The sequence below is a fragment of the Pelodiscus sinensis genome, chromosome 1, assembly GCF_052426305.1.
Source record: "Pelodiscus sinensis isolate ZL-2025 chromosome 1, ASM5242630v1, whole genome shotgun sequence".
NCBI lineage: Eukaryota > Metazoa > Chordata > Testudines > Trionychidae > Pelodiscus > Pelodiscus sinensis.
The window spans coordinates 42,497,253-42,510,104 of record NC_143052.1 but is presented as its reverse complement, the minus strand read 5'-3'; the positions used below and the strand labels follow the sequence as shown (position 1 = coordinate 42,510,104).

At 44.3% G+C, this 12,852-nt stretch overlaps 1 protein-coding gene across 4 annotated transcripts in view; it reads right to left on the bottom strand.

Annotated features, from left to right (window-relative positions):
- Positions 1 to 12,852, bottom strand: part of WASL (WASP like actin nucleation promoting factor) — a 75,413-nt gene that overhangs the window by 36,211 nt on the left and 26,350 nt on the right. For all 4 annotated transcript variants that reach the window (XM_075928545.2, XM_075928532.2, XM_075928536.2 and 1 more), the window contains exon 5: positions 7,527 to 7,550. In XM_075928545.2, the coding sequence (XP_075784660.2) occupies positions 7,527 to 7,550 (24 nt within the window). The remainder of the gene's footprint in view (positions 1 to 7,526; positions 7,551 to 12,852) is intronic.

Below are 12,852 nucleotides of genomic sequence, written 5' to 3'. Positions count from 1 at the left end.
TCTTTGTCATAGTTTGCCTTGTAGACTCCTCACTCAAGTTCTCATGTGCCTTTGTACTGTAAAACTTACTTCTAGCACTTCTGGTGTGAACAGAAACATCTCAGAGTACTTCTGCTGAGACTTTGATATGTTAAAGAAAACAATCAACAACTAAACTGTCTGAACATACTGTATAAAGGATCCCTGAAACTCTCTCTCAGGGCTGCTGCTGCTCTCACTCTGGTAGCTGTCAGCCTGCATGCATGCATACATAATAAAGTTTTCCTTCTAGATTTCTCCTGCCTCACTGCTTTGACCTCCAGCCTCAGACCCTTCTGGGGACTCTGTACCCCAGGGGAGCGAGATTTCCCCAACAGTGCTGACCTGTTGATTGAATCAAAAGCCATTTTAATGTTCATAGATGTCAGGTGAAAGTGGTGGTTAAAATCTTGGTGCAGCTTCACCAGAAGCCAGAGAGTAAGAACAGCCTACATCATTGACCAACAAAGAAACCTGATCGCTGTGTACAAACAATATCTATTAAGGAACACCTGCATCCTACCAAACAGGATATGAACAAACTGTAGTTTGCCTGGAGTTGCAACACAATCCCAGCTCAGTCCTGGCTCACGCTGGGACCGGGAGCTATCTCCGCAGCAACTCTGTATTTTCATGTCGTAAGAGCTGGTTCTTACTACATTTAAACTGCAAAGCCACAGCAGGGGTAGCTCCTGGACCCGGCAGGACTGAGGAAGCCTTCCCTTATCGACCAATCATTTAGTCAATAAAAGTGCTGGTTAGTGTTAATGCATTCCATGGAGTGCCACAGAAGATGCCTCTTGCGACTGGTTTAGACCATCAGGAAGCTGCAGTCATCAGGGCATTTAATTGTTCTGGGAAACTGAAATTAACAGTAACATCACTAGTGGCTGAACTAATGGTTATCAGATCTGCCTACCTAAGTTTCCTGGGCCAAGTTGATGCTTCCATGATCATTACTGCGAGGTGTTTCCTAAGCTCTCTCAAAACCCTGTGAGTTAAAGGGGTTGATGGGTAGTCATACATTACCCTCAAGGATCCTGGGATGAGGAAAACTACTGCTTCTGATTCAGGGCTCAGACCTTCTCTGGAACAGAAATTGACACTTTGCCTCTAACAAGTCCACGAGTGGGAGACTTCACTGGTGGAAGTGTTCTGTATGATGGAATCCCTGACTGAACAGCTGAGAGCTCATGAGAACTATCTGCTTAGAGATCTACTAGGGTGTCAGATTTTGGCAGAGCACAGCTACTAAGTTGATACAATAGACTAATGTGCCAATTCACAATCGAGAAAGAGAATCAAGTTGCTGCTTGTTCATGTAGAATATTGCTTGACAGGTCTTGGTATTATGACCATCAAAGCTACACAGGTTAATCAAATAGCTCTAGAACTTTCATGTGTAGCAAGGGTTAAGTCTCCTTGAGTGTCCAAGTCTTGAGTTTGATTTGGTCTTACTGAATTCTCTGCATGATACACGGACAGCAGTGAAATTAACAAGGGGCTTAATTCAACAAATTTTGCAGACAACTTTTTTGGAATGAAATTAATGTGATATTTGTGGTACCAGCTACTTTAAAATTCTGGTAACAAAGCATGCCAGTGTCTCAGTTCAAAACATTTTCTTATATAAATAAAGTTTTGGTACATGATGACAGAGTGACATCATCATGTCACTGCTTCCCACAGCCCTCCCCCTCCCCCATCTCCCTCCCCAGTGCTGAGGGCTCTGGCCTCCCTGGAGCTGGAATGGGCAGCAGCCATGTAGCTTCCCCAGTTTACCAGGCACTCCAGGGGTAGCAGCCACGAAGCCTCCACCATCGTAAGGGGAAGGGGGCCAGGAACCATGCACTCTCTCACCTCGTGGGTGGGGGCGGGGGGAGGAACGTAGGAGCTGCAAGGCTTCCACTCTCGCAGTCGGAGGCATGGCTAGACCTCAGCTCCCCCCCCCCCCCCCAGCAGGCAGAGGTGGAGGAGAGAAGAGAAGGAGCAGCCTTGAACCCTCCCCAGAAGCCGGAGGGTGAAGGAAGAGCTGGAGTCAGGGTTGCCTCGATCTCAGGGCTTCCCTGGAAACCAGGGGCAGAGCTGGGTCCAGCACAGCTTCAGCCCAACCCCCCGGCAGCCGGAGGGAGTGAGGCAGGCCAGCTGCAGCCTTGGCCCAACCCAACCTCCCCCCCTCTCCGCTCCCCGCCCCCCCCCCAACAGCCAGGGGGAGGGGCTCGAAAGAAGAGCTGGGGCTGGCCTGGCCTCCAGGGGTTCTAGTGGCCAGGAGAAAGAAAGCTGCTTGCCCCCAGAGGCTGAGTTGGCAAGCAGAGAGAGCAGGGGACACTGCCCCCCTAGTCTTTTAAAAGAAGAATGAACAGTTCTTCCCTGTTCATGTTTTTGTTTCTTCAACAGGGAAGAGTGGGCAGGTCTAAGACAAACATGCTGAGCACATTCTGTCAGGAAGGACAGACAGGGAAAAAAGGGAGGAGGGGCTGCCTTGTATATTAAAAATGTACACACTTGGACTGAAGTGGAGATGAACGTAGGAGATAGCTGTGTAGAGAGTCTCTGGGTTAAGCTAAAAGGGGTAAAAAACGAGGGTGATATCATGCTAGGAGTCTACTACAGGCCACCTAGCCAGGTGGAAGAAGTGGATGAGGCCTTTTTTAAACAATTAACAAAACTATCCAAAGCCCAAGATTTGGTGGTGATGGGGGACTTCAACTATCCAGACATATGTTGGGAAACTAACACAGCGGGGCACAGGCTATCCAATAAGTTTCTGGACTGCATTGGAGACAACTTTCTGTTTCAGAAGGTTGAAAAAGCTACCAGAGGAGAAGCTGTTCTGGATTTGGTTTTAACAAATAGGGAGGAACTAGTTGAGAACTTGAAAGTGGAAGACAGTATAGGGGACAGTGATCACGAAATAATAGAGTTCATGATCTTAAGGAAAGGTAGAAGGGAGACCAGCACAATTGAGGTAATGGATTTCAGGAAGGCAGATTTTGATAAGCTCAGAGAACTTGTAGGTAAGGTCCCATGGGAAGCAAGACTGAAGGGAAAAGCAACTGAGGAGAGTTGGAAGTATTTCAAAGGGACGTTGTTAAGGGCCCAAAAGCAAACAATTCCGCTGTGTAGGAAAGATAGAAAATATGGCAAAAGACCAGCTTGGCTTAACAAGGAGATCTTGCACGATCTCAAAATAAAAAAGGAGTCATATAAAAAATGGAAACTAGGACAACTAACAAAGGAGGAATATAGGCAAGCAACACGGGAATGCAGGGGCAAGATTAGAAAGGCAAAGGCACAAAATGAGATCAAACTAGCTACAGGCATAAAGGGAAACAAGAAGACCTTTTATAAATACATTAAAAGCAAGAGGAAGACCAAGGACAGGGTAGGCCCACTGCTTAGTGAGGAGGGAGAAGCAGTAACAGGGAACTTGGAAATGGCGGAGATGCTCAATGACTTCTTTGTTTCGGTCTTCACCGAGAAGTCTGGAGGTGTGCCTAACGTAGTGAATACAAGCAGCGAGAGGGTAAGTTTAGAAGATAGGATACACAAAGAACAAGTTAAAAATCACTTAGGAAAGTTAGATGTCAGCAAGTCACCAGGTCCTGATGAAACGCATCCCAGGATACTCAAGGAGCTGATAGAGGAGGTATCTGAGCCTTTAGCTATGATCTTTGAAAAATCATGGCAGACAGGGGAGATTCCAGAAGACTGGAAAAGGGCAAATATTGTGCCCATCTATAAAAAGGGGAATAAGAACAACCCAGGAAACTACAGACCGGTCAGTTTAACGTCTGTCCCAGGGAAGATAATGGAGCAGGTAATTAAGGAAATCATATGCAAACACTTGGAAGGTAATAAAGTGATCGGGAATAGCCAGCATGGGTTTGTGAAGAACAAGTCATGCCAAACTAATCTGATAGCTTTCTTTGATAGGATAACGAGCCTTGTGGATGTCATCTACCTAGACTTCAGTAAGGCATTTCATACGGTCTCGCATGATATTCTTATTGATAAACTAGGCAAATATAACTTAGATAGGGCCACGATAAGGTGGGTGCATAATTGGCTGGATAACCGTAGTCAGAGAGTTGTTAACAACGGTGCTAAATCCTGCTGGAAAGGGATAACAAGTGGAGTTCCTCAAGGGTCTGTTTTGGGACCCGTACTGTTCAATATCTTCATTAATGATGTAGATATTGGGATAGAGAGTACGCTTATTAAGTTTGCAGATGATACCAAACTGGGTGGGGTTGCGACTTCTTTGGAGGATAGGGACATAATTCAAAATGACCTTAGCAAGTTAGAGAAATGGTCAGAGGTAAACAGGATGAGCTTTAAGAAAGAGAAATGCAAAGTGCTCCACTTAGGAAGGAACAATCAGTTCCATACATACAAGATGGGAAGCGACTGTCTAGGAAGGAGCATGGCGGAAAGGGATCTAGGGGTCATAGTGGACCACAAGTTGAATATGAGCCAACAGTGTGATGCTGTTGCAAAAAAAGCAAATATGATTCTAGGTTGTATCAACAGGTGTGTTGTAAGCAAAACTCGTGAAGCCATTCTGCCGCTCTACTCTGCACTAGTTAGGCCTCAGCTGGAGTACTGTGTCCAGTTTTGGGCGCCACATTTCAAGAAAGATGTGGAGAAATTGGAAAGGGTACAGAGAAGTGCGACAAGAATGATTAAAGGTTTAGAGAACATGACCTATGAAGCCAGGCTTCAGGAACTGGGCTTGTTTAGTTTGGAAAAAAGAAGATTAAGGGGGGACATGATAGCGGTTTTCAAATATCTAAAAGGGTGTCACAAGGAGGAAGGAGAAAATTTGTTCCTCTTTGTTTATGAGGACAGGACAAGGAGTAATGGGCTTAAAGTGCAGCAGGGGAGGTTTAGATTGGACATTAGGAAAAAATTCCTAACTGTTAGGGTGGTCAAATATCGGAATAAATTGCCAAGGGAGGTGGTGGAATCTCCCTCTCTGGAGATATTTAAGAACAGGTTGGATAGACATCTGTCAGGGATGGTGTAGACGGAGCTTGGTCCTGCCTTGAGGGTGGGGGGCTGGACTCGATGACCACTCGAGGTCCCTTCCAGTCCTATGATTCTATGATTTCTCAGGCTCTTCCCAAGGCTGAGAGGGGCTGTTCTGTGGCATCCTCTTCAGCAGCAGCATTGGAATGAGACAAACCAGCTTACACATTCCTCCCCAGGACTTGTAGAGGGCTTCCACTGCTTCCCCTCTGCACAACAGCAGCCTCTACTCCATGAGACCCTTGGAGAATCATTTTCCAGGAATCACTACTTTCCAGCTTCCATCTCAGTGAGCTCTTAATATGCCTGGTGTCAGAAGTGGGGTAAACCCCTCCCTCACCTGTACCTGTGCACATGCACATATTTGTGCCTCCTCCCATCTGGTAGCAAGATCCACCCCTTATGCAACTGGTTGTTTCCTGGAGAAACTGAAGGCTGCCACCCTTTATGTCTTGAAGTCTTTCTGGTGGAAATGGCTGCAAGGAGAAAGGAGGCATGCTTAATGCAGGACTTCCTTCTCTGTACTGATGGAGGATTCCACCCTCACACATCAGCCTTTCTTCCTTCTTTTGCAGTCCATGGTAGCAGTAGAAATGAAAAGGGAAGCATCTTTCCTGACCTGACTGTTCAAGATTCATCCTCAGACCCCATGGAGCAGTCTAGGGTTGTTCTGTATACCTCATTTAGTGCTGGATTCACTCCAAACCCTTAGAAAAATATTTGGGCATAAAAGGGCATGTCCCCATCTCTCCCCAATGCCATCTGTTTGTGGAAATGAAGAGGAACTTCACATATCAACCCAGTGCAGAGGCTCAGGAAGCAAAAAAGGTATTTCTCCTGGCTGTCCATTGCTTCCTGGTGCCATACAGAGATTCTGGGAGGAGACCCTCTTCTGCTCTTAAAATGCAGAAACAGGAACTCTAGTGCCTGCAGAAAATTGTGCATGTAATCCCATCCAGACCAGGACCAAAAGTGATGTCTCAAGTACTTTGCATGCTCTTTTGTCTTCATGTTAACAACAAGAATAGAGAAGCCAACTACAGGTTGAACCTCTTTGGTCTGGCACTGTCGGGATCGGATTGGTCCCAAACAAGAGAATTTGCTAGAATAGGCAATGTGTCCCTTGTCACCTGTCCCAAGCCAGCCGGCCTCTTGCCTCTGGAACCCTACCCCATCTGGGCAGTCTGTCCTGCTACTGCTGCTTCCCCCCCATCCCTGGGCTGCCATGGGTGGCTGGGGTTCTCTGGCCCCTCCCCTTAGTCCCGCAATGCTGCAGATGGCCAGGATTCCCTGGCTCCGTGCTGCCGCAGGCATCTAGAATTCTCCAGCCGCCAGTTTTGCACTGCTATGGATGGCCAGATTTCTTCCACCTCAGCCCCACACTGCACAGGCAGCTAAGGTTCTCTGTCCCCACACTGCTGCATGCTAGTGGGCGTCGCCAGCCCCATGTCCCACGCTGTCATGGGAGGCCAGGTTCTCTGGCTTTGTGCTGTCGCATAATGCTGGGCTTCTCTATTCCCCAGCCCTGTGCTGCTGCTGGCAGCCAAGCTTCGCCAGCCCCACACTGCCATGGGTTGCTGGGTTCTATGTCCCCAGCACTACTGTGGAGCTCCGGCCCAGCCCCTTTGTCCCCAGCCCTGGCTGGGCTGCTTGCCCTCCTGCCATTAGGCTCCCAGGCTCTCTGGTCCAGGAGCACCCATGGTCCTGCTGGATCATGGATATTGCCAGAACAGAGAGTGCCAGTTTTCAGAGGTGCAACCTGTATACACAAAGTGCTGTCAAATGCATAAACACACACTGAAAAAGGAGATGTTTGCTGGCTTTCCAGTAATGGTAATCTTATATGCTGCAAACAATTTTTTGGAAGCTCAGGCTGATCATGTTCCCTCAAGTTTCTAGCAGCACTATGAGCTGAAAAGGCGGTGAACTTTACAAAGTAAGCTCAAGATTTAACTTCCTAAGTTAAAAAGTAGTTCCAATGTCTGTTCTACTTTGACAAGCAGCAATGCAAAACTGACAAGAGTTGGATCAATTTCACTGCTGCACTTCCAACCCCTGTGGATATCTGTGAAAGGCGAGTATGTCAATTTTATGCTGTGTAAAATCACTGCCCAATAAGACTTGAGCACTTCTGTTTTCAAAATATAATGCTCACCCTCTCTGACTTTGTTTGCAACTTGATTGATATACAAACTGATTCCAATTTTAGCAATCTATCATCTGCCTTACTTGTAGACAATTCCAAATCTGAGGTTTGATATCATTCAACAGAGGCCTCTCTTCTTCACTAGAAGTGGTCATGAACTACCATACATGTAAACCAACAGATACACATTAAAATCCGGATTTACTGGAATGGATACTTTCAGGACTGTTTAATTATAAGCATTATGCTTAAATTAAAAAAAGCCAAAAATAAATTATGTCTAAACAAATGGGTACGAAATATGAAACAGTAATCCTATGCAAATGCTTACCATTTGGTGGGTCTCGTCTTTTTTCTGTTAAAAAGATAAAACAGAAGTTTTTATTCAAAAGGTTAAACTGAACTCTTCAACATTACACACATCTCTAACTTGTAGTTTTACAAGTTATATATGCTTCCTACATCTGAATTTTATTCTTCTAGTAATATACAAATTACCGCAATAGGCATTTTTATTTATTTTAGCAGTCAGACTTTTCATCTCAGAACAGAGGGAAAATACTAAATTTAATCTATTGTATAAACTGAAATCTGAAACACAAAGTTTGGCACAACAGATCAGTGAAATCATTTCTACATCACAAAAGCCTCCCATCTGTAAAAGTTTGAAGTTGGGACTTCTCATTCTTACAAGGGCTGCAGATTATATGCCAAAGAAAGCCTAATCATCACAGCAAAATTAGAAGTCACAAAACTACAGAACCCACAATAAGAAAACAATCAGGTGTTTGAACAGTTTAAATTGAGGACTGTGTGAAATTAGGTAACTTATTTTTCCAGTTGAAAATTTGATTCAGTCCAATTTGAGGCCTTTACAACATTTTTGTACAGTGAAGTGTTCACATAATGGCAGTTTTCAAATGAAAAATAAAAGTGTTTTGATGCAATGACTGTTGAAGCAGAACTTCAAAAGAGAATGTATTATACTGTCTACTGCAGAGGTGGGGAACATACAGTCTGGGGGCTGCATCAAGCCCCTGGCTTACCTGGATCTGGGCTCTGAGCCTCAGGGCTCCCATGCTGGTGCTCTAGTCCTGCGGCCCCACCATGGGCCTGGAGCACCAGCATTCTACCTCCCATCCAGATCCCCCACTCCTGCACTCCCCTATTCAACACTAACTCCAATTCCCACTCCACTCCTGCACCCTCCCTCCCAGACCTCACACTCCAGGTCTGCTTCCCAGCAGTCCCTCTCACATACTGAATCCCTCATTTTTGGCCCCACTCCAGAGCCTAGGTGGGCCCACAAAATCAATTACCCCGCCCCCCTAGGCTGTGTGCGAGGAGAATGTAGACTTTGCTTCTCAGTTGGGGGCCACGTCAATTATGTGGTTTTGGTCTGCTTCTCACTTTTGTGCAGCCCTCAACTTATTTCTGTGGGTCAGCAGCCCTCAACTCAAAAAATGTTCCTCAGCCCTGCTCTAAAGTCCTCTCTGAACAGGCACCATGTAACTTCAGTCATCCTATATGTGAAACAAGTCTCAATCTGAAGCACTTTTATATCACTTTCCATCAGTAGATCTCTCAGCACTTTACAAACGAGGTATCATCCCCATTTTTTAGATGGAGAAAGAGAGAGGTGCAGCAACTGGCCTCAGCAATGCAAGTCCTCCAAGACACATTCTGGTGCTCTACCTGCTAGGAAACACTTTCCCTCTCCCCCAATGCAAAACAAAAAAAAAAAACAAAAAAAAAACAAAAAAAAAATAGAGACATTTTCTAATTTAATTGCAAGTATTTCATATAGGTCTAAAGCTGAACAAGCCAATACAGTCAACTTGGCCATCAACCCTCAGCTTTATCTGGCAGGCAGAGGGTCAGCTATGATGTTTAACTCTACCACTGAAGATGGCTTTCCCTGAAACAGTATTTTTCTCTTCATCCATATGCACTCTTCTGTTTATAAATACTTTGAGAGCGACATAGTTGGGATCAACTCATTTCTTTTTTTAGAATTAAAATAGGCAGCTTTCAGATTTACTGCATTGCACTAATGGATACGTGTTTTTATTCTTCAATATTAATTTTCTTATCTGCCTGCCTAGTGCAGCAGGCAGCTAAGTTTCAGATTTAAAATTAGCTATCTAAAGGAAGCAACCTTGTTGTTAAAGGCACTGAGCAACCACACTACAAATGAACTCAACAGAAGCAACACATACTCAGCATTTTTGATTAAATATGGATTAAAGATGACTAACTTCTTCAAAGCAGAGTGCTTAATTACAATTTTCATGGCTACCTATTTTCCAGTAAGACAACTGAAGTTCATCATAAAAGCTCTGGTGAGTAGCAACAGGATGGCAGGGAAAGTGGCAGCTTTCCTCTTGAAGATGTTCAAAGAAAAGTTGCCAGCTGTTACTCTGTTTTTAAGATGACTTTTTGGACTTGTATTGGGAGCGGTGGTAAGACATCTAGTTCTGTTATTTCAGAATTTAAAGTGAGGGCAGGTAAGGATATTTTTCTGGGGAGGAAGGGGAAAAAAGGCTGACAAGAAGTGAAGGGCACAGATGCAGGTCTGCAAGACCTACAGCATTTTGAACAAAAAAACCCTAACCCTATAAACCAATACTACTTGAGGATGGAGTGGAAGATAGGAGAATCTTTGCTTCTATTTCCTTTTGTTTTATCCATTTAGCTACATAGGCTCAAGACTTTTTGGGGAGTTCTCAATTGTGCTCACTTCGGGGTCAATCAGTCATGCACTGCCAAAAGCCTCTAGTCATCCCATCAAAGTATGTTTGGTAATCAATATTTTTTCTATCTCCCCTTGTTTTAATTCTCTCCTTCCTTCACCTAAGATTCTCTTTCTATTCATCTATTCCTCCTCCAATTCAATTTCTTCCGCCTCTTGTTTACTATCCAGTCAATCCTTCCCTCTTTTCCTGGTTTGCCTTCATCCAGCCCTGCCAGACCATTCTGTTACACACTGTACTTTCCCCTTTCAAGAACACCATGGGCATCTCTATTTTAGCCTTGCCAGAGGAGCTCCTCAGACACTTCAGTTGTTGCTGCTGCCTCTGGGCACCTCTGTTCAAGAATCAGTGTCCTTATCTATCAGCACATCTGAAAGGGATTGGAGGAGAAAAAAAATGGAAGAACAGGAAGCTGCTGTTTGCTTTTCTTGCTATCTGGAAACCAGACACCAAACATTTTATGTGACAGCCTTAGCTCCAAGACCTAGTTCACATTATTACAGAATGGTTCTACCCAGCCCCTTCTGATGATGAAAAGCCCCAAGAGACATGTGGAAACATTCACATTAGCCCTATGACACAGTTAGAGCCTGCCTATGACCCCTTGCTAATATGTCAGGTGGCTCCTGTTTCGGGTGAAGTTTTTTCTGAGAGAGATTCTAGAGTGGTAGGATTCTTGTAAAAAGATTAACCGTCTAATGTTTGACATTATCAAGGTAATTTCTTGGGAGCATAGAGTATCTCCCATTACCAAGATTGCTCAATTTTTATAACTATTCTAATACTATGTGTGGAGACAACACTAGAATACATAATTTCTACATCTGATGAATCAAGGTTGAGACTCGTAAGAAGCCTTACATAAGCATATCAATTTGCTAACTGAGCTCAGCTATTCAGTCCTCAGATATACCCACAATTAGATAAAATCCTATCTGGGATATATAAATGCAGAACTCCATCTGGTGGCTTAATCAAAGAACTTCATGGAGTTCTGTGCATGAAAGAAAAAAACCCTAGAAATGATTATAAAGGACAGAAATCAACTGAGAACTATATAATTAACTAGCTGTTTCTTTATTATTTAACTTTTTAAATTAATACAGTAATTTTACAAAAAAGATGAATAAGTCTGTTATTATGGTGCATAAAACACGATGTTCAAGCACACAAAGCAATACAGGTTAAAAATGGCATGCTTGTTGTAAAGTACAAGTGTATTTACATAAAAGAATATATTTAATTAAAACTGGAATGTTATTTTTAAGAAATCATTTTCCCCTGTATTTCTAAAGAAATGTTACCATGGCCAACACCATGCAGAAGACATGACTACAGTCATGAACTTTTAGTGCTTTAAAACTTGGCTTTGCTAGTAGTAGTACCTTTAGGAGAGTAAAACTTCAGGCTTGTGAAAACTGGAAGACTGATAGCCTTGGAGAATGTATTTTCTTAATGAGCAGTTAAAGCACAGAAACCATTCTTGCATGCTTTCATTATTGTTCTTCACTAACAGGTTCCAACTTTGTACAGACAAAAATCTCAGAGATAAAGGGCAAGATTCTCAAAGGGACTTAAGTGTTTTGATGCCAAGTGTTACAATGCCTTGATAATCACAGGTGCCTAGATAATCACAGGAAACACACAGCCCTTCACAAAGGCTGAATTAGGTACATGGACTTCCTATAAAATGCATGAGTTGGGACAGGTACCATGGATAGTGATTCACAAAAGCCAGCATAGTCAGAGGGGAGCCACTTAAGCTAGAAATGGGAGATGCCAACGAAATGGGTGTGTTCTAAATCTTAGTCTCCTTGAGACAGGTGCTCATTTCTACCAGTGATTCACAGCTGGGAACCTCTCTTCTGGAGTCAGGAGGCAAAAACACCCAAGATGTTTGTTGTGAAAAGCAACTAGAAGCCTGACTCACTTCGCATAAAATAGGAGGGTGAGGGTGCCCATATTATCATTTTTACCTCATTATTTGTTTATAATTAGCAATAAAAGAGTCAGAATTATTAGGCACATGCTTGTGTGAAAATAACTCTGGAGCGTAGTTTAAGATGCAGGCCAGACCCCTTGCTCCAAATCCTCTCTCTGCCTTAGACAGAGGGGATTGAACCTGGGTGTCAACCACACTCCAAGTGAGTGTTCTAACTGCAAAAGCTGGAAGTAGATAGGGGCACCACCACCATCTCCTTCAGTCAGACTCTGAATGGGACCCAACCTGATAAATGGCTTCTGAGCACACCGTGCACACAAGATTGACATCCACTAATGATGTTAAGCAGTTAATTAGGTAACCATGTAATTGTTAAACATCTTAATGGTTACACACTACAGGCTCCTAGGGACCAGGACCGGCAGCCAGCCAACCCTAACCCTAACCCAGCCCCACTCCCAGGAGCCAGCCGCACTGTGGGCTCTGCAGTATAACCTTTATACTGCAGATACCGCAGCACACGGCGACAGCTGGCTCCCCAGGCATTTGTGCGCACTGGAAGCTAGCTTTTAAGCAGGCTCCTGGCATGCATCGGGTCCTGCCTACTGTCCCACTCTCGGTGGGGAGGGGGCTGCAGCTGGCTTCCCAGGAACTGGCCAGCGCCAGGAGCTGGCATGTAACCGCTAAGGCAATAGATAAGCTCATGCTTATTGGTTAACCGTTTAGCCGGTTGTGCTGTTTTATCCTTAGTGTCCTCCCACCTATTTTCCTTCAGTTTGTGAATCCCTCCGGGGCTTAGATGGGACAAGGTGTCCAGACACCGACCCCGAAGCCACAGTCACATATCCAGAGGCAGAAACTGATATGCTTAGGGAACTTTCAGAAAATTCAGGTACCAAAGTTTAGATCCCTACAGAGTTTGGTGGGAGTTTAGTGAGTTGCAACCAAGCCTGGAACTGAGA